Source organism: Python bivittatus, unplaced genomic scaffold, assembly GCF_059951505.1.
Source record: "Python bivittatus isolate LINGU-HERP-01145 unplaced genomic scaffold, Pbiv_v1 ctg000220_np1212, whole genome shotgun sequence".
Taxonomy (NCBI): Eukaryota; Metazoa; Chordata; class Lepidosauria; order Squamata; family Pythonidae; genus Python; species Python bivittatus.
Window position 1 is genome coordinate 31551164 of NW_028277048.1, and position 20383 is coordinate 31571546.

General features: G+C 39.0%; 1 protein-coding gene across 1 annotated transcript in view; it reads left to right on the forward strand.

Moving 5' to 3' along the window:
* Positions 1-4829: 4829 nt before the first annotated feature.
* CEP95 (centrosomal protein 95) overlaps positions 4830-20383 on the forward strand; it is a 33516-nt gene continuing 17962 nt past the window's right edge. Inside the window, exons 1-9 of the mRNA XM_007431349.4 lie at positions 4830-4968; positions 7455-7583; positions 8275-8382; positions 10252-10365; positions 13116-13224; positions 14390-14505; positions 16725-16844; positions 17562-17776; positions 18446-18518. Of these exons, the coding sequence (XP_007431411.1) occupies positions 4947-4968; positions 7455-7583; positions 8275-8382; positions 10252-10365; positions 13116-13224; positions 14390-14505; positions 16725-16844; positions 17562-17776; positions 18446-18518 (1006 nt within the window). The 5' untranslated portion in view covers positions 4830-4946. The remainder of the gene's footprint in view (positions 4969-7454; positions 7584-8274; positions 8383-10251; positions 10366-13115; positions 13225-14389; positions 14506-16724; positions 16845-17561; positions 17777-18445; positions 18519-20383) is intronic.

Sequence of the window (20383 nt, forward strand, 5' to 3'; positions counted from 1 at the left end):
TCGGGAAGCCGGCTCCTGACGTCACTGAAGGTCCCGCCCACCTCTCCTGTGGTCTACATTCTTGGTCGAACGGCTGAAGGCTTTCTCCGCTTTCCTTGTAGGCGGGACTCAGACGTGAGTGGCGCGTGCGTTGTAGCCTATGAGAGCAGCAGGCGCCCTTCTGTGAGCGCGAGGGAGCCGGTCGGCGGCGAACCATCGTGTCTTTTTCATCTCCAGCAAACGGAAGAGCCCAGCGCGCGATGTCGTCACTCCAGCTCTGTAATTTCGGACCCGTTTATAAACCTTTGCCCTTCCCCCATTTGCCTGGCTTTCAGCTTCGTGCTCACGCAGTTCAGAACTTGAGTTGCCCACGTTTGTGCAGAGTCTAGTGTATTTCGTTTATCTCGAGGGATTTGGCTGTTTTCCCTGGAGCCGAAAATAATACAGTACAAGCAAAAGGTTGAGGCTCTTCTGTATAGCCGTCATCCTCTTGTACGAAGCAAGTCTCAGCATCCCGGGTTTATTACCTTGATGTTCAATTCTGCTTTCATTGCTTACCTAATGGACCTAGCGTTCTTGCACAACGAAATGACCTTGTTTTCCCTTCCATTTGAATGGATTCTCACATGGCTGTTTCAATCACCAGTTTTACTCCAATTTATGACCTTGTTGAAGTTTCCATATGCCCACCGTGCTTATTGTGCAATCAGTTCTCTGCCAGTAACATAGTATTACACTATTTATAATACATGCTTATGTATGAAAGATTTCAGGAAGCACAGCCACATCCCTACAAACAACATTAATGTCTAATCTCGACTACTTTAGTTGGAAAAAAGGGTGCACCTGGTTTTCATTCCACCACAATCATATCCATTTGGTAAAGCAGATAAAACTATGCCATACAATTAACATGTGCAGACAGAACCCCATGTGCTTTAGAGAGTTTTTGTAAAGAGTATCTGGTTGTATAATAAATGTAGCTGCTACTTTTAATGTGATGGGATATTCAGATTGGCTGGGGAGTTGCTTACCGCAGTTCTTCCAGATGGGCTGCTATACCTTTATTAAGAGAGCCCGTGTGGTGGAATAGTTCAGGGGGTGAATTAGGAATTGGAAGACACAAATTCCATTCTATTCCCAACTATGGAAGCTCACTGGAATTTTAGTCACTCTCTCCCAGCCCAGCCTGCTTTATGAGGTTGCTGTTGTGGAGAAAAATAGATGGAGGGAGCAATATATATGCCCTTGAATGAAAAGTGGGATATAGAAATATCATAAATAATAAAATATGATAAGTAGAATGTCAACAGATTGCTTTTCCTTTCATTGTATTTCAGCTTAGAAAGCTAGGGTATACTGAATATGTGACTGCCATAAACATTTATTAGAGACATAAGAGCTTTCTGCCTCATACTAAAATTAGTACAGTAGCCGTTCAGAATGCCCAGATAGGCTAAGGCGTATATTTAATACAAAGGAATTTAACTATTTCTGTTTATTCTAATTAATTTCTGTAATACTGCATGATTACAGAGTCAGGTCATTAATAATGTGCTGCATATTTTGTTTAATCTATTTTAGTATTAACATCAGCAATAAAGTAATAGTACAAGAATAGCAATACATTCTCACAAGAAAAAAAGCTCACACTTTCTCACATGTATTGTTTAGCAAAACTTAACACAGCTAGAAACAAAAATATTTACAACACTAGCAATTAATATTTTTATTGATCATTGGGCCTAACATAAAACAAGGAGAAATATCATTCCTAAATCTGGAATAGCACAGTTGATGCCAAGTAAACCTAACCTAAAGAATGAGAAAATAGCATATAGCCCCACTTAAGCAATGGATTAAAGCCCCATCACAGTGACAGAACATCAGTTTGCAAAAGGCATTATTGCAGAGTTTCAGAGAGCTCTAGTGCTAAACATCACACCAGTGTAACTGAAATAATCAAAGCATAAAACCATACTGTTCTGCTCCCATACTACAATATACAAGGAGAAAAACATCAGAAATAAGGTAATGGCAACACAAGATTGTCAACTTCATGCAGGAAAAACAGGGATTAAAAACAAGTCAGTCTGAACAAACTGAACAATAGCAAATATAAGCCACAAAAAAATAGCAATTAGCAGTACCCACAGGACTTCCATGCTTTGGGCAAAGATTCCAGTGGGACTTTCAGCAGCTACAAGAAGCAAAATATATACATATTGCTTTTGAGGAAGGAGAAATAAACAGCCTACCATTTATTTAAGGTGCTGTTTTTGACCTTTATAAAGGTCTTAATGACTTTCAGCCTGATAATCTATAGGACTGCCTCTGTGAAGCAGCCCAGATATTTAGATCAGGAGGGGCTCTTCTGAAGATGTTCCTACTGCCAGTAGATTAACTATAAGGTGCATGGGAAAGGGTCTTCCCCTTATGGCTCCCAAGTTATAGAATGTACGCCTTAAGCAGATGGATTGGTATCCAGATATATAGGAAGTTGTTAAAACACATCACTTTTGCCAATTGTTATCTTAATCACTAACTTGATTTTGATTTTGGTTTTAATTGTATTAATTTTTTTACTGTATACTTCATATTTTTTATTGTAAGCCATCTGGAGCATTGGAATAAATGAAAAGTTGGGGTTTAAATTCAATAATAAATAAAAATAAAATGCATGTTGGTGTTTGAAGCCTGTTATTTACTACTTTCTACTTATATTCAGTAAAATAGTCTTATTTTGCCATAGATAGTGGAGCAGTATGTATGGAAAACTTTGCCAGATGCAATGCAGTCCCATCATATCCAGGATGATTGTCAAGACATGTAGATGGCTTGGGAATGGCCCAAAGGTGTATTGTGGATATAATGTCCAGCTATTTATTTGTCTACTTTCCATTAGTAACATAACTTTCTTGTGCTGTGGTTAGTGCTGCTGTACATATTAAAAAAGCCTTGGCTGGATAAGATACAATCCCCCCACATCAAAGTCACTTTTCTAGATTTATGGGCATATGGTTTAGTACTTGATGTATCTCACAGATGTTTTGGAGTGTTCAGACACTATTATTCATTTCTACTGTATTTTCATCAATATCAACATGTACCATAATTGAACATACAGTAAGCCTTGAGCCAAACGAATTTCAGTAATGCTACATCCTGGACAGTTTCAGGCACTTCAAGGTTGATGATTCAGGATGACCCAAATATGGGATGCTACATTCAGATTTTATGTTTAATTTTTGTATGGAGTTAGCATGCATTACATTTTCTTGTACAAAGACAATTATTTTTATTATATTGAACTACTATTTATTTTAGGGTTTTGCAAAATATTCCGCGTACAAACCACTTCACAGATGGAACAGCAGGTTTTGGATGGTCCATGCCTGAAAGGAAACATGTTTCCTGTGGATTGCCTGCAGATGGAACGAACAAAACAGGTTTTTTTGTTCCGGGTTTGAACACAGCTGTTCCATCCAGAAGCGGCTGGGTGGAGTAAAAATGAGGAATAAAAAAGGAGATCGGTTACAGGAGTGGGGCATGAAACAGAGGGAAAGGAGGACGCTAAGAAGACCGGGAGTGGGTGGAAACCCTGCTCCTCGCTCCTGAGACCGTGCAAATAAGAAACAGGCACGCAGGTCATTGCCTAGCTAGCAAAGGCTTTAAGAGAGGGAGGAAAGGCATCGAGAAGATGGGAGCGCGGGTGCGACCTGAGCAGCAACCGAACTGAGGGAGGGCAAGGCAAGCACTGGGAAGATGAAAGCAAGCGCCGGCAGTAGCTGGGGATGGAGGAGGACAGCGCCTACACCGGCTTTGCCCAACTCACCCCATAAAATAAATCACTGCGAGACCCTCCAGAATTTGTTTCATTCCAAACAGGAATTTTTTGCAGCCGACCCGAAACATTTCGGCATCATTTCCGGAATTCAACACAAAATCTATTTGCATTTCACGCGCACGTACACACACCGATTTTCTTTGGCGGGCATAGTGCCCTGATTGCAGCGATAAATGATATATAGGCTGGATTTATTTTTATGTTTAGGTCAAACATAACATACGCTTTAGATTCTTCATGTGTGCCAACTCTCGTGCTCGAGCTGTCTTTTTGAGGCTTCGCGCGAATAAGAAACTGGGAATGAATCACCCCTTTCAGCCTCCTGCTCCAAATGAATGTCACGGCGCTGCGACTCCTCCACAGGCAAGACCGTTCCTCCTTTTCCAGGAATAAATTAAAAGCTCAAACAGCCCACCTCCGACATTCTCCACCTCGGATCCAGGCTCGCGGATTTCTGACCTCGTATTTATTGGATTGGTGCCTTTCCCATGCCTCCCTTCCCTGTTTCGACGTCCCTGAAGACCTCAAGCTCGGAAAGGCTGGCGGGGGGGCGGCCTGCTTTCGTCAGGGGCTTTGCATTTTGCCCGTGGCTGCCAACCTGTCTGAAATCCCTGCAGGAGAAGCTAGATACCACTCAGCTATATCAGGGCTCCCACAACTCTCTGCATGAGCCTGGGCACAGGCATCTCAGTCCATCGCAACTCACAAGATTGTTATGAGGGGAGGGGGAAGAGCCAGGTGTGCCAACGCTTACAAAAAACAGCGTAACGCAACAGGAACAGCAGCGCCCCGTTCCCGCTCAGGGCTTCACGTTGCGCGCGCGGCACTCTGTTTTCTCTCTGGGAACTTTGTTTTAAAAAAAGCCTCCGCTAATAATCCCCCTCCCTTCGTTGCCGTAGAAACCGAGCTTGGCGGAAAATAAACAATGGCATAACTGAACAGCTGCAACACAGCCGGAAGTAGGCGAAGGGCAGGCACTGAGGCCAAGAGGAAGTTCCGCCTTTTCCGCTTCTGGCTGACCAATCGCCACGTAGGAGTTCAGAGAGCGGTGCAGGGTTTAAATCACCGGAGGCTTTGCCGCCCTGTGTCTCGGTTGACGTCTTTGTCGGGGAGTTGCGAGATGGCCACTGCTGCGGAAAGAGGTGGGTGGGATTGGGGAAGGCTCCCCAGTACGAGAGACCTTATTTCTCATGCGTTCCTGTTGTCATCCTCCTTGCACAAATGGACGGTGCTTCTCAGCGAAAACAGCCTTTTAAACTCAGTTCCTGAAGACGTTGTACGAGGAGAGCTGTGTTAGTCTGCTATAACTCCAGAGCAGAAGAACTTACACGTGTCATAAGATCCCATACGTGTGGATGAGCATCGATTGGAGCGAGTTGTTTTCTTTAAAAAAAGAATAGTATGGTTTAAGAACCTATTTATGCTATAAACATAACTGTTTTTGTAGTCAATCTCTTTTCTCAGGGAATAATGGGGAAAGGATAGTAGGGCTCTCTAGCATGCTGTAAATTAGTCTACGAGATAGCAACTTTAAAGACAGGAGGAGAGGAAGCAAAGCCTGTAGTAGGTTGTGATGAAATGGATTATATTGATTGGAGTGAAGAGTAGTAATTACATAAATAAGTCTCATGTTGCATAAAGCAGGAGAAATTCTTAATATTCTATAATGGATTTCCCTATTTAAAAATGTAAATGTTCTTTGGTCAGTTGTATGTGTAATCTACTGCTTATCCAAAATTGATATTGATTGTGCTTACATGGCCTGCTTACCCATTAACCCAGTTAATATTCTAGCTATATAATTATATTTGCACAATATGCTGAATAATAAATCATATGAGCTGGGTTAACACCGGCATACTACAGTGTAGTTGGTTAGAGGCAGTTCAGTGAGTTGTAGGCCATTATGAGAAAAAACAGCTGGGAGTCCACATGTTCCCTACTCCTGCCTTATGACATAGTTGCTGAGATTACTGTACTGCAATAGTGTATTTGAAGCCTTTTGAATATTGTGAAGTGCTATAGAATGCTGAGTATGCCACATAGTAGTCCTGTACCCAGATTTGAGTTCCATTAAATAAAGTTGACTTATTGTAGATAAGTATGAGAAAAATAGTGGTTATTTATTTTCCCTATGTTCTAGGTAAAGTGGAGGCACCAATCCCTACTGTTCCAAGGTGATCAATTTTTAACTGGTGGCCAAGTGTACATTTTTTTTAGAAAGAGGGAGTTATAGTGGATTGGACAGGGTTCTGTCATAGGTGGGTTGGGTTTTATGTTTTTGAGGGTGAAGAAAAGGACTGGGTTGTTTAGTTTTAAAACTGTATTAAACTTTGTGCTTGCATGACAGTTTTCTTGTACAGTGGTGAGAAAACTAGGCCTCTAATTTTTGTAGTTGTGTTAAGAGATTCTGGAAGTTACCAAAAAGGGACTCGACTGCCATAAGTTACACTATGGCATTAGAATACCCTATCCAGTTATACACTTATATTTGGAAATAGGTTCTGTTGAATTTCATTGGAATTACTTTTGAGTAAATTTGTATAACTTGGAAGACCAGACGGACCAGGTTAGGGACAGATCATCATGGAGAAAATCGATGTGATTGCTAAGAGTCAACTTGATGGCACATAATCAGATTGGGATTGCATTGTGAAGAACTGTTGGCTTTGAAAAACCACATTTGTAATACTTATAGTTTGTCTTTGCTTCTTCACTTGGCACAATTGCATTGTGGGACTTGTTGCTTGGATCTCCGTTATAGTCATTGATAGTGGCCAAACAGGAAATTACTCTGGGTGGCGTACAACACTTAATTTACAAACAATAAGTATCTAAAAACATTCACCATTAAAAAATATGAAAAACACAAGAACAAGAGAGGATAATGTTAACCACAGTACAGGTAGTCCTTGCTTAACAACCATTTGTTTAGTGACTGTTCAAAGGTACAATAGTGCTGAACAATGGGACTTAACCATTTCAGTACCCCCATAGTCATGTGATTGTAATCTGGGCACTTGGCAACCAGCCCGCGCTTATGATAGTTGCAGCATCCCGGGGTCACATGATCGCTACTTGCGACCTTCCCAGCCAGCTTCCAGCAAGCAAAATCAATGGGGAACTGCATGATTTGCTTAATGACAGCATGATTCGTTTAACAGCTGTGGTGATTCACTTAATGACCGCTGCAAAAAGGGTCATAAAATTGGGCAGACCTTGCTTAACTGCCTCGCTTAACAACAAATTTTCCAGTCCCTATTGTATTAAGTGAGGACTACCTGTAAGGGAGCCATCTCAAAATCTCAGTCCCCTCAGATACCCAGGCCTGATAATATAGCCAGGTCTTGAGGGACTTGTAGTTATATTGTTATATAATTATTTTATTTATAATTATATATAATATGTTATATAATTATAGTGTGATTTACTAGATTTTGGTAACCACATTTGGATTCAACCTTGTTTATGAACTGTAGCAGAGCTTTATTTTTAATCCTAGAAAAAAAATATTAAAAATCTTATTGGGATGCTTGATAAAGTATTTTGAATCCCTGCTCATGCAGATGCATCCTCTGCTTTTTTCTAAAACTATAACATATCATATTCTTTTGTAATTTTAAAACAGATTGGGTCAATGTTGCCAATGATCTTCTGACAAAATGTAACATCCATCTGCATGTTAGTAACCTGTCTGACTGTGGAGCTGAAGTTTTTGTTCATCTTTATGAGTCAATATTAGGAGAAAAAGTCCCAGGTAAGAATACATGTACCTTACACTATTCTCACAGTAGGATAACAGTTTCATATTTACATTTGAAACAGGTTGGGCATAAATCTATAGCTAAGAGGATTTAATTTTTTTTTTTAAGCTTGACTTTCCTCACTGCAACTGCAATTAAAGGAAAAGTGTTCTGAGTTTGAGAACCAGAAGTGTAAAAACACTTAAATAGAGAATGAATCTCAGTTTAGGCTTGAGTATTTATCTTGTCTGCCTGTTTCCCAAGTGCTTTCTCCCTTTCCCTCCATCTCCTGTATCTGGAATTTTCAGAGTCACCCTCAGGACATCAGTGTGTCTGAGATGATTCATTATAAACCACAGTAATCTATACTATGGAAGTAGAGCCTCATTGAAAGTAGTGAAACTTAATTCTGAGTTTATGTGTATAGTGTGGATAAGCTATCTTGTGGTATATATATATGTGTGTGTGTAGGTCTTTTTAAAAAAATATCTATAGTGGCTTGAAAATACATTGGGGTATTTTTCTACATTCCATGCATTGGTTTATTGTTCAACTCAAAATTATATACATTTCTACAAGCCCACTGATGTGAAAAGATTCTAACTTGCTCTCAAATTATTTAAGATACTGTATAGTTCATTTATTTAGCTTTATAATATATCTTCATGAGTGGTAATAGTGTGATAAAAAGTTAATTATTTACAGATTTCATAGCTGTTCCTACTTGCCAAGAAGACAATGTTCATAATGTGCAGGCAGTGATAGATTCTTTGGCATTGGACTACTTGCAGATCAGCTTATCACATATAACTGGTGAGTATCTATAACTAAAAAAACAATAGCTTGTTGCAAAAATGTACCATACTTTTGTGATACAAGATAGTTAAAAGTAGTAATTTACATGTGGTCCAGTGAAAATTTATTTCATGTTAGATGCATCTTTATCCAAATCTTAGAGCCTTTTTTATGACACTGATTCTATTTTTTGCTTACAAATAAGGCCCTCTGAAGATACTGTGACCACTGCTGAGTAATCAGGTCCAAGACTGAACTCCAAAGCACTTGCTCACAAATAGTTCTAGTAAAATCAATGAAATAAAACAGGGCTGGCAGTCCTAGACACGTCTGTTCAAAAGTAAGCTTCAGTGATGGATACTTTCAAGTAGGTGGATACAGGACTGGAGCTTTTATCTGCTTTACAGATTTTAAGTCCATTGCTGAAAACTTGAAATAGGTTTTGATGGCATAAAATTACAAGAGTACTTTCAGACTTGCCTTACTTTTATAAATATTGTAGTCAAAATGAATGAAAACACAATTATACTGGAGACTTTTAATTATTCATAGTAAAATGTATGGCAACTATGTATTGTGTTCTGCTCAACCAAATCTTGGTCAGTCTCAACAATGTGGAAAGCTGTGCCCTCTTTTGCACTGACACCAAGGAGAACACTTTTATACTACACTCATGCTTCAGTGGTACTGAAAAAATGTAATTAACTGATTTAAAAACTTGCATTTAATACAATAAATTTCTTCCTGGCCATAATAATGTTTTTAGCTGGCAGATAAGTAAAAATTGGTAATGACAAAGTGAGTTGTAATTATAAGTAAATGTTTTAAAAAGTACCTTGATGGTACACATTATAATATGTACCTGTCACCTTTGTTTACACAATAAGTGATTCAATACCTAGGCTTATAATTGGCAAAGAATCAATTTCTCATCTGTCATTTGTCCTAGTGGGACTTAAACTCTGTAGGATACATTTCAAAACATTATGTTCTTTGTCACTGAATATGTATTGCAGGCAGCTGGAAGGGGCCACCAGCTGTACCTTTTCCTGGTTGATTTGCATTTGCGCAAGCAATCCTCCTAACAGGAATGTCTCAGATTTAACGAACTGGCTTTTCTTGAGACTATTTTTAGCAAAATAGCAAAAACCAGGCCCCCATCAAAACTGTGAAATGCAAGTCAGAAGCAATTATTATCCCTTTCTTGGCAAAGCACATGGGTGTAGAGGGAAGAATAAAGGAAGGATATGTTTTGAGCCTTTAGTACTCATAATAGCACTAAACATATCATGGACTAGATGGCGTCTCAGATGTTCTAACATTTTTCATCTAGCTGATTCAACAAGCCACAGAATTAATGTTCTCTGCTTCTCGTTTTTTCCACTCAACATAGCCATTCCTAACTTGGTGGCTCAGTTGTGTTGGTACTACAACTTTCTACACTGGGTGGCTGGGTTTTTTTTGGAGGTTTTTATCCCAATGCATTTGGACAGCAGATCTGAGGTAGCTATTTTAAAAATTATAATCCAGAAGTGTAATTATGGGAATTATATGGTGAGTTTTCCTTTCAGCATTGCCTTCCTTGGAGGATGTCCAGATTCAGAAAGCTGTCTGGAGTGAAAGAAACTGATTTTGCATGATGTCTTGTTGCTGAAAGAAGTTTTTCTTCATTAGAATGAGCATTCCAACAGAATAAAATGGACTCCACATTCCCCATAGAATAAAATCTATGACATGGTGCAGTTATTATTTTTAAGTGGACAGGTTCATATATCAGGAATGCTCTTTTAAGCAGAGCTTGAGTATTTTGCTCTTAGCCCTGTTCAGTGTACACCCTCCCATCCTTTTATTTCTTTTCTAAGATAATGCTGTGTGTTTTTTGTTAAGGTGAGAATATTGTGAAAGGAGACAAGGAGTCTATTAGAAATCTCTTGGAAATATTTGATGGGTTACTTGAATATCTTACAGAAGAAATCAGCGAAGCTGCTTCTCAAAATGACGGTGAGAGAAATGGCTTACTAAATCACAAATTATCTTTTGAGAGATAATGTCCTATTTTATTTGTTAGTACTTGTGCTTCTACTTCAAGGGATGGGGATGCAATTAAAAACATTTTTCAGTTTTTTTTTTAAACAATAACTATTGAATGATAGATATTTTCTGTGTCATTAATTGATCACTAGCCTTTCATATAAAAATAATTGCATTTTATTGTTTGGATACATGCACTTTGCTATAGTGATAGGGGCAAGAACTGAAATTATGGTTTTTACTCTGTAACTATAGAACCCAGGTATGAAACATGCAGATTTAAAAATATGTCATGCAACTATCCCAAATTGCCTTTGCTGAAAAAGGAAACGTATTACATTAGATAAATTAGCAGGAGTGTGATGGGTTTCATTTTCAGCAAAAGCAATTTGGGATATTTGCATGACAACTATGTACTTATGTGAAGGTATATCTGTTCTATGGGCACCTATGGAGTGCCCTCATTAAGTGGGTCCATATATTATGCAAGCCCTAATGTGGCTTGTTTGGTTTGAGTAAAATGCAAGATGTGAATCCAGCTGATTTTGATTTATGGCCAAGGCAAGCAACCTTTTAGAGTCTTAGAAGACACTTAAAGATGGAATGTTGGCTTCTGAAAGCTGCAGAGGGTCCAGAAGTGACCCACCAGCATCTTGGGAGACGGCGAGGCTGATATATTGGGCTCTTCTTTCTTTAGGGTTGTTTTTAGAGGGGATTGCTTTTAACAACAAGAGAAGGTTTAACAAATTTTTCACAGCAAAAAATATCAGTTTTCTGTGCTTTGCTACCAAATTTCAGCAAGGTAATCTAGGATGGCTCTGGTTTATGATCTTGCTCAACACATGAATGCAGCAAGTGTGACATACCAACAAACAATGGTTGAAATAAACCTTTTATTGTACAATATATTAATCCAGTTGTAGAATGTAGAGCCATTCTTATGGATAGATTGTGAATTGTAATATCCTCTTCTTGGACATTTTGTGGTTAAATATCTTTCCATGAAAGTAAGAAAAACAGACCTATAATTAGAATTCAGAGGGAGAAAGCCGTTGTATCTTGGTTAAGGACTAAACAGAGTCCCTCTCTGTGAGTATTTCCTGGGAAGCAGGAGCCTGTCTATGTCCTTGCAGCTTCCTTTTGGGTTTGCTAAACATACCTTCACAATTCTGATGTGTGCAAGACAGGCCTGAGCACAATTCTCATCCAGGACTGGGTGGGGGATGTGATATTGCTCGGTGAGGATTATTCATATTCTTTCAACTGCTTGCCCTCTTCTTTGAACTATTGGAAAGGGGTTGCTGATGAAATAACTGTTCTATTTGCAACAAAACTAGCATGTGATACGATATTTGCTATTCTGCTGTAGCCACCAGTGGATTTGCCTGCTAGTAAGATAATAGAAACAAGTATTTAAACATACATGCTATTTGGATGTAATCATTTCTAAATGCCAAATGTTTCACATTTCTAAACTGTTAAAGCCACACTGCAGCAGTTCAGAACCAAATCATATGAAAGGAAGTGAAAAGGTTTGACTACAGCTACCGCATACATGTCTAAGTTAATGTTTCTTATAGTGCTTCTTAATTACCTGCAGGGTGGGGGTGTGGTAAGCCTTTCTGAGGTGATACTATAGCACCAGGCTACAAAGCAAAACAAGCCTCATTCTGCAGAAAAGAGAAAATCAGTTGATCTCTTTGGAAGAAGTACTCCACAAGATCTGTAGGATTTGGAGTACTGAAAGCAGGAACGGGCACCTTTTTTGTTGGCTGCTAATTTTTTCCCATTTTTTTTTTCAACATCCAAGGACTGGAGGGAACATAGTTGTGATGTCACTAATGGGAGCAAATCTGAATTTTGCTTCCCCTTTTTTGAGGGATAGAGAGGTTTTAAGGCAAAATAGGTACATTGTAGCCTCAGTTTAAAAAAAAAGCCACAGATCTTGTCATTGATAATTATTTTGTTGAAGCTGAATCTTGGGGAGGGATTTGTAGGGACTGCAGAAATGGGTTGAAAGGCACATGTGATTTACATCATCCGTTTAAAGCTCTGTCTGCAATAACTAGCAATTGTGTTGTATATAGAGGTTAGCAAACAGCCAATTTGCTGTTTTAAAATGACATTTTCAATGATATGTTCCTTCTCAGCATTTCAGAAGCCAACTGTGATGTAAGTAATCTGAATATTTAGAAAAATGTTCCATGTCTATGGAATTTCAGACCATTGGTCATCCTATCTCAGTATTACCTATGCTAATTCACAATGGTACTCTAGACAATTTTCATTACTACTAGAAGCTTAAAATAGCAACCTGATTCTCTCCCTTGCTATTTTCTAGGTGGAAGAAGTAATCTTCACTGGAGGGAAATAACTATGCTTAAGATTGTAACAGGCAGTTGGCCTTTGGCTAAAAAGAGTCTTTCCAGGACAGCTGAGCCTATTAGATACAGAAGTATTCAATTCGCAACAAGGATCCTGAATTAAATTTCATAGCAGTGTTTTTTTATGGAAAAGGAAGAGGCAGATTGTTGACGCCATTCTTCCTGTGCAGTCTGAATTACTAATACTTTGTTCTTTTATTTCGTTGGCCAACAGATTCTAAAATATGCCAGGAGAGATGTATGCATTGGAGGGAAGGGTGCTAATATAATTTTCATCTTTTTTGTAGACAGAGTTTTTTCATGTTCATCGCTATTAATAATATTGCTTATGAACAGGTGGTCTTAAGCAGATGGCAGCAGAGGAAGTCCAGTGTACTTATTCAAAAAAGCAAGAAAATGGCTGTGACATCCCAGTTCCCTCCCTGGAGCAACCATCAGCTGTAGGGTAAGGCAGGTCCATCATTGCCTGCTGCTTTACTAGGTTACAAAGGACTTAGTAGTACTAGGCTGTTACCTTCTTAAACAAAATGAATAAGGAATAATACAACTTTTGAGGCTGCTTTCAGACATTTCACCTTTGGCAAGTGCAGTTGGCTGCACCTTTCAAATACTTGCCTGATCGGTTTTGTATATGGGCACAGGATGCCATAACCGTGCCTTGCACATTCTGTATGAATTAGCATTAATTATGTATCCTTTCTCTTCCAAGTCACTTAGAAACTACTACTGAAGCAACATATGCTACCTTCTTATCATTGCAAGTGCAATCAGATTTATTTATTACACATATTTGGCTAAAAAATTGGAAAGACTCAAGGTGGCTTATCTAACAAATTATAGGTAGTCCTCAGTTAACAGTGGTGATTAGGACTGGAAGTTCCATTGCTAGGCAATGTGGTCGTAAAGCGTGACGTGACCCTATCGCTTAGCAATGGCAATCCTGGCATTCCCTGTTGCCATTGTTAACCGGATCCCACTGGTTGTTAGCCGAGGACCCACCTCAATCCAAGCCATTCCAGCTTGGTCCCTCCAGGCCCTCATCCTCAGTAAGATAAGGGACTGTCTCCCCTTCAGCCCCCTCATCCGCCTAACTCCCCCACATCTCTGCCCTTTTGGCTACCTCCTGCCGCCAGCTGCCCCTGCCTCCTCGCCCTGCCTGGCGCCACATCACGTGCAAGCACTGTACCGGCCAGGGCTTTCTTTTGTGCCGCTGCCTGTCATGCTGGTGCAGCCGAGGTGTCTCTCGTGCCCTGCCCAGGGCCTCCGTTCATGCCCGGCCCAGGCCTTCTTTCACGAAAGAAGCCTGGCGCATGAAAGAAGGCCCCCACTGCACCGGCACAAAAGGACCCAGCTGAAGGTTGAAGTTAAACTTTTTCTCAGTTAGTGTCTCTCTGTCATGGTTCTACTTTTAATTTTTGCTGTTTTCTAATTGTTTTATTGATCTGCTTTGTTCTATTCAGCTTTGGGATTAGATTTACTAAAGTGGTAATGCTAACAACCCCCCCCCCCCAAATTTTGAACCACTGAAGATGTTGATGCTTTTTAGGTATTGCACCACCTTGTGGCCAAATAAAAAAACACATTACTGTACTTTATTGTGTTCTGTTTAGATCTCCTCAGTCATCAGAGATATTTGATCCATCTTGGGAGGGTGATGGTTCAGAATCTACAAGTGAGCTAATTAAGCTTGGTGACACAGCTTATTTGTTTTCTCTAAGAAATGAAGGTGAGCAGACTCAGCAAAAAAAAAAAAAAAAAAGAGCAGCCAAGTGTGACTGATGAAATGGTTGTTGCGTGAGGAACACTTTAGAAGTCTCAAGTGTGGGCCCTTTCCATCCCCCTGTTGGCCCAGTCCAAAGCTGGGTAGTTTGTTTCACCTGGTACAAGTAGCCAAAGATCACACACAGGTGGTGGAAACAAGAATTCAACTTTATTTCTGCGCAGAAGTAAAGATTCATGCTCAGGACTCAAGTTGCAAAGCAAGCACCCCACTTAAAGTTTAATACAGCTTTTTATATAGTTTTGAAACAAAAGAGTATACAATCATTGGTAGGTAGTGGTTTATTCATACGCTCGGGTAGATACTTTTGCTATATCAGAAAAAAAATGACCAGATTATGACCAGGTTCTTAGCACAGCTGCTTTCTAAGAGTTAATTGCTTGTTAACACTTACATAAAGCTAGCCTATAAGGGAAACATTCCTCTGTATGGGGGGAGGCTTTGATCTAGATTCCTTAGCAGAAGGGAGTCTAACTAAAACAGCCCACAATTAATCTGTTTCTGGTTCCTATCCAGTGACAAACGAACGTTAGCAAGCAAAGATAAATCCAAGGCTATCTAAAGATCCTCCCCCCAACATCATTTCCCCCCTTTGATACGCAGCATCATCGTGTCACTTTCTGACTGCGGCAGACAGTTTCTATAAGTGGGATCATATTGTGCAGGAAAAGATTTTAACACCATAATTCTTGCTCCAGAGGGCTTTGGCTATAAAAGGATAAACACAGATGTATACAAAGGCATGCAACTCAAGCAACAGCAAACTAAAATCTCCATTATTGTTAATAAAACAATTAAACAGCAATTTCAACCACCCAAAATTAGGCAGCCTGGAGGTAAGAGTCCCAAATATTAAAAAAAAAGGCGGGGGGAGAAGGGAAAGAGCCATCAGCTTGTGGCACAGTGTGAAAGGTAGCCAACTGATTTAAAACAACTTGACATCAGCAAGAACCTTACCCTGCTGGTCGAAGTAAGTGCAACAACTAGAATTGATGAGAGCACAAACTCCTGCCTAGTTAGCTAATAAAAAATCTAAAACTTACCCATTTTATAAAACCACTATTTGAATTTCACCTTTATTCTTGGTTTAATTTGTCAAGGGCTCCAGCAATGCTCTTGCCAATTTATAACTTATGTTGTGATCTTACTAGGGTTGATTCAAAGATGATGGCCCTTTTCTGTCTGTTGGCTGATACACAATTTATAAGGAAGAACCATTTAACCCTAGGAGAGAGCTTTGACTGCCTGGCATCCACATAAAAACCAAATACCTGGTTACCTCAGTTGAATTTCACACCTACTGATTGTGGGGTAATCGATAGGTAGAAGAAAACACATCAGTAACATAACAATGTTATTGCCATGCATTGTTACCCCACCTGTTGAAATCTTGATGTACCTGATTTGTTGTATTTGTGGTGTGATTACAACTGAGATAATTCCCAACTGGGGTAATATCAACAGCTTTGGTCTGATTGGTGTAATTTTGACCAAAACATAATGAGGCTAAAGGAAAATAAAAGCGGCCCCCAATGTGTAAATTGGTCCAGTGTAGTTTGGTTGGAAATATCCAATAGATCTGTTCTATTTACCTGGACATGGTCAGTTCCTATTCCATCCTTCAGTTGGTAAATTGAAACACATCCAACAGTCTGTGGAATTTTAAAACTTGTGACCAATTGTTCATTAGCCCCATATAACACCCCCCAAACCAGATGCTTCATTAAACAATTGCTTTCACACAGAGTATAGGTCAGTTCACTTATCTATACAATCCATGCAGTTTTCATCCAAACCGGGGGATCAGCATCCTCCATGCATTGCAGAATAAGTTATTTTGAGAATATAATAGTGGGACTGATTTGCTTTTAATAGTGTAGGGTAATATTATACTATATACAGCTCCAGGTTTTGTATATATTTTCCCCTCCATTAGGGCTTCTTCTGGGGAAGAAGGTGCGGATTTAAATTATTTCCCAATCTGCCCTTTACTTCTTGTCCAAAATACGTTCATGTCCTTCCAGTGGGATACCACAATTGTAGAAAACCTTTGTTGATGCTTAGAAAGAAGGCACTTCATTGTATCCTCTGCCTCTAGAGCTGCTTCCTAAGGTTCAAAAAATTATACGGTTAAATGTTCATATTCTGCTAATGAATTTTTTCAGCATTACCAGCAGGAAAAGAAGTACCAAAAAAGGCTGCAGGATCTGAAGAATGTTCATCTTTTAGAGAATCATCTGGGGTATTCTTCAGTGGAAAAAATAATGTTGTTAGAGAAATGCAAGGTGAGCATCTTTCTAAGATAATGACGTTGATGTTCAAAGGTTTCATTCCGGGGATGATTGTATTTTGGTGGGGAATATAGCAGTTACCTGAGAAGGGCTTCCATAGGCTTAATCAGATGGATTTAAACTGGGGTGATCTAGTAGATAAGTATACAGAAAGTGACATCCTAACCATCTCATTTTCCACCATTGTCTCAGAGTCTCCCTGTCTGTTTCCCTGACTTTTCCCAGGCTGCTGCTTCCAAACCCAGTCTGATCCTTCCCAAGCTGCTCATGAAACTTCACATAAAAACTTCCTCTGCAGAGGGAAGAAGTTAGATGGTTCTGTCTTTTCCAAAAAAAAAAAAAAAAGCCGTATTTTTTCATCAGCAGACAGTATTTCATTTCGTTATATTTCATTAACTACATTGAAAATCTCTAGCTTGTGTTCTAAATGATATGAGAAGAAAATAACTCAGCCAGTATACCTTGTTTGTTTATATGAAAATTCAATCAGTAATACTTGTTTTTAACATTTTCACAGGAAACTTCCCCAATAATGTGCTTTAAGTATCTAGACTTTTCAGGTTGCTTGTTTTGATTATATTAATGTGCATTGCATTTCTTTTATAGCCTGCAGAACCTCCTGTGCATGAATCTCTTATTTTTTCAGATGGCATCAATTCTAGACTTTTAAATCACTGTATTAAATGAGTGTCTGCATTGTTTGCCTTTAAGCCACGGCGAAATCCGCTCAATTATCTCAAGAGGAGTTGAGTACCAGTGCTAAGAAGCTTGGGGAACCAATCCGTCCAGCAATTGCTTTGCAGCCACCCTACCAGCCTTCAGTCACTAGGGCCTCCTATGTAGCAGAAAGAAACAATGAAAGTGGAGGCAGGGATTCCCCACCACCTTTATTACCACTTAAACCTCAGGAACCTCCACCTACTGTCGTAAGTGTGATATTTCCTATGTTTTTGTTTAACTGTCAGCATTTTTACGGCATTGTAGAATTTCATTAGCTTGGAAGATTTGATTGAGTACTGTCCAAGTTATCCTTCCTAGCCTTCCTATTCATCAGAAAGTCTGGACTGGGAATCTAATATTCATGTCTTGGACACATGAAATAGTATGGGGAGAAAGTCAAGTACCTCAGCCTTCCCCAATTCAGTGCTCTCCAGATTTGTTGGAATTCAGTTCCAATAAATGCTAGCATGAATGTGCTAGGGATGCTAGCTAATTTGGAGTGATGAGACTTGAACTTTGACATGTTTGGAGATCATAAGATTGAGAAAATCTGCCATATCTTATTGGACAAAAGGAGTGAGCATATATACATTGTTGAAACAAATAAACTTGACATGATATAAGGAGGAAAAAGAAACGATAGGAGAGTAAGTGAACCTCATATGAGAAATTACTTCAGTCTCTCTATTGATGGAATATGTGTTTCAGTCAAAATTTGCCATCGACTTTCGCTTTTGAGATGAGAAATGGCAAAACTGATAATTATGTGATCTTTTATTTACAGATTTTGTAATTTAAATTTTATAGTATAGGTTAATGCATCTTTCAGGTTGCTTGTTTTGATTATATTAATGTGCGTTGCATTTCTTTTATAGCCTGCAGAACCTCCTGTGCATGAATCTCTTATTTTTTCAGATGGCATCAATTCTTTTCCAGAAGCTACTTCATGTAAGAATTGCACCATAAGATGTTGTGCTCTAACCTCTTATCAAAATCAGATTCTCTGCTACTCTGAATTGCTGTTGATCTGGAGCATGGAAATAGGCTTGTAAGAATCCAGTGCCTGCAGACTTGAATAGCAAGTTCTATTTTGTATGTCAAATAGACAGTTCTAAGTGAGGAGTGGAGAGGTTCTGGCCTTCCAGTTGCTGCTGGATTCTTCCTCCTTTTACCCTTGACGATGCAGGCCATGCTGATTGTGCCAACAGTCATTAGCATCCAGCAGGTTTCCACTCTCAGTCAAGGGGACAGCTGTGCTTATGTTTTCACACCTTCTCCAAAATTAGCTGAATTACAGATTTTATAGAGGTATGGCAAGTATAGATCTTAATTTCCGTCACAAAACATTACCATTGCAAATCTCCTTGAGAAAAAGACGTGACAATAATGTCCCTGTGGCTAAATCTTGTTGAATATGTTACTTGAATAAATCATAATGGCTGAATTCACAGATAATGACAAGCCGTAATGAGTGAGTAAACAGATTCTTAATCAAAACCCCCCAGATACATAATATGACATAGACTAAGGGCAAACTATGCCACAGTGGCTTGTGCAACAATAAAGTAGAAGACTTCTTGTTGGCAAAAACATGCAGTTACTTTTAGCTCCACTAATCCTTACAGTCATTTTTCTGCTAATGTAGCATCTTTTTTTGCAAACAAAGTTGCTCATTTTACATTAGCAGTATTTATAATTGGAGAAACCACTTTAGAAATGTGGTTACCTATCATGTGATAAACAGAAAAAACAAAGATCTTCTCTTGGACATCTGGATTAGATTTATAAGTAAAAACTTTTATTACCAATCATCTTGATCAATGAAAGCCTATAAAAGGTTTCAAGTCTTTAGTCATAATATAAACTAACCTTGGAATGTCTTCTGTTTTAAAAGAGGACACACAAATCCCTAATAGAATAAATACCATATTTTCCCATCAATAAGATGCCCCCATGTACAAGACAACCCCCAGTTTTCCAACCCAAAATTAAGAAATCAATATTTTAAAGATAGTGCAGAACACATTTTTATTTAGTAATTAGGTAACATTTACCTGATGCACTCAGTGGGAGGAGGTCCAAACCGTCTCTCTGCAGTTCTATTTCCAGGCTCTTTTGCATAACTGATTACATTCAATCACCAGTGAAACTGCCAATAGCTTGTCTCTGCAAACAGCCTTCCTCTAATTGGTTTGTTCAGTATCAGCTGACGTCAGTTACATCAGGCTCGTGATTGGAGGAAGTCTGTTTGCAGACTCAAGCTATTTCACTTGTGATTGGAGGCTAGCAATAGGAGGAAGCCTGTTTGCAGGCGTGGTCTCTCCTTGGCTTACTTCCTTGAATAAGATGCTCTTCAATTTTTACCATAAGGGTTTTAGAAAAAAGTATCGTCTTATAGTCGGAAAAATATGGTAAATTGAGATAACTTTATAATAGTGAAGTCTTTACCTTCAGCTTTATCTTATTGTCTCTTGACACAAGAAAGATATTTACCATTGTTCTCTGAAAGGAAAACAACTCCAAATTAAAATGATCCCAAAAAAGAAAAAGGAGAAAACAATAAATAAATACAGATAAAAATGCTGTGCAATGCCTAGCTTCCCTACCTAAGCACTCTGGAGTTACCAGCTCCAGCTGAAAATAATACAGGAGATGTCCTCTTTATCCAATAAATGTATAAATGTGTCACATTTGTGTGTGTGTATATTATGCATGTGTGTGTTACGCATGTATATGAATATACGGCTGAATATACAGACAGCTAGACCTGCCAGAAGCCACATTCTAAGAAGGGGCAGGAACATGATAAAAAG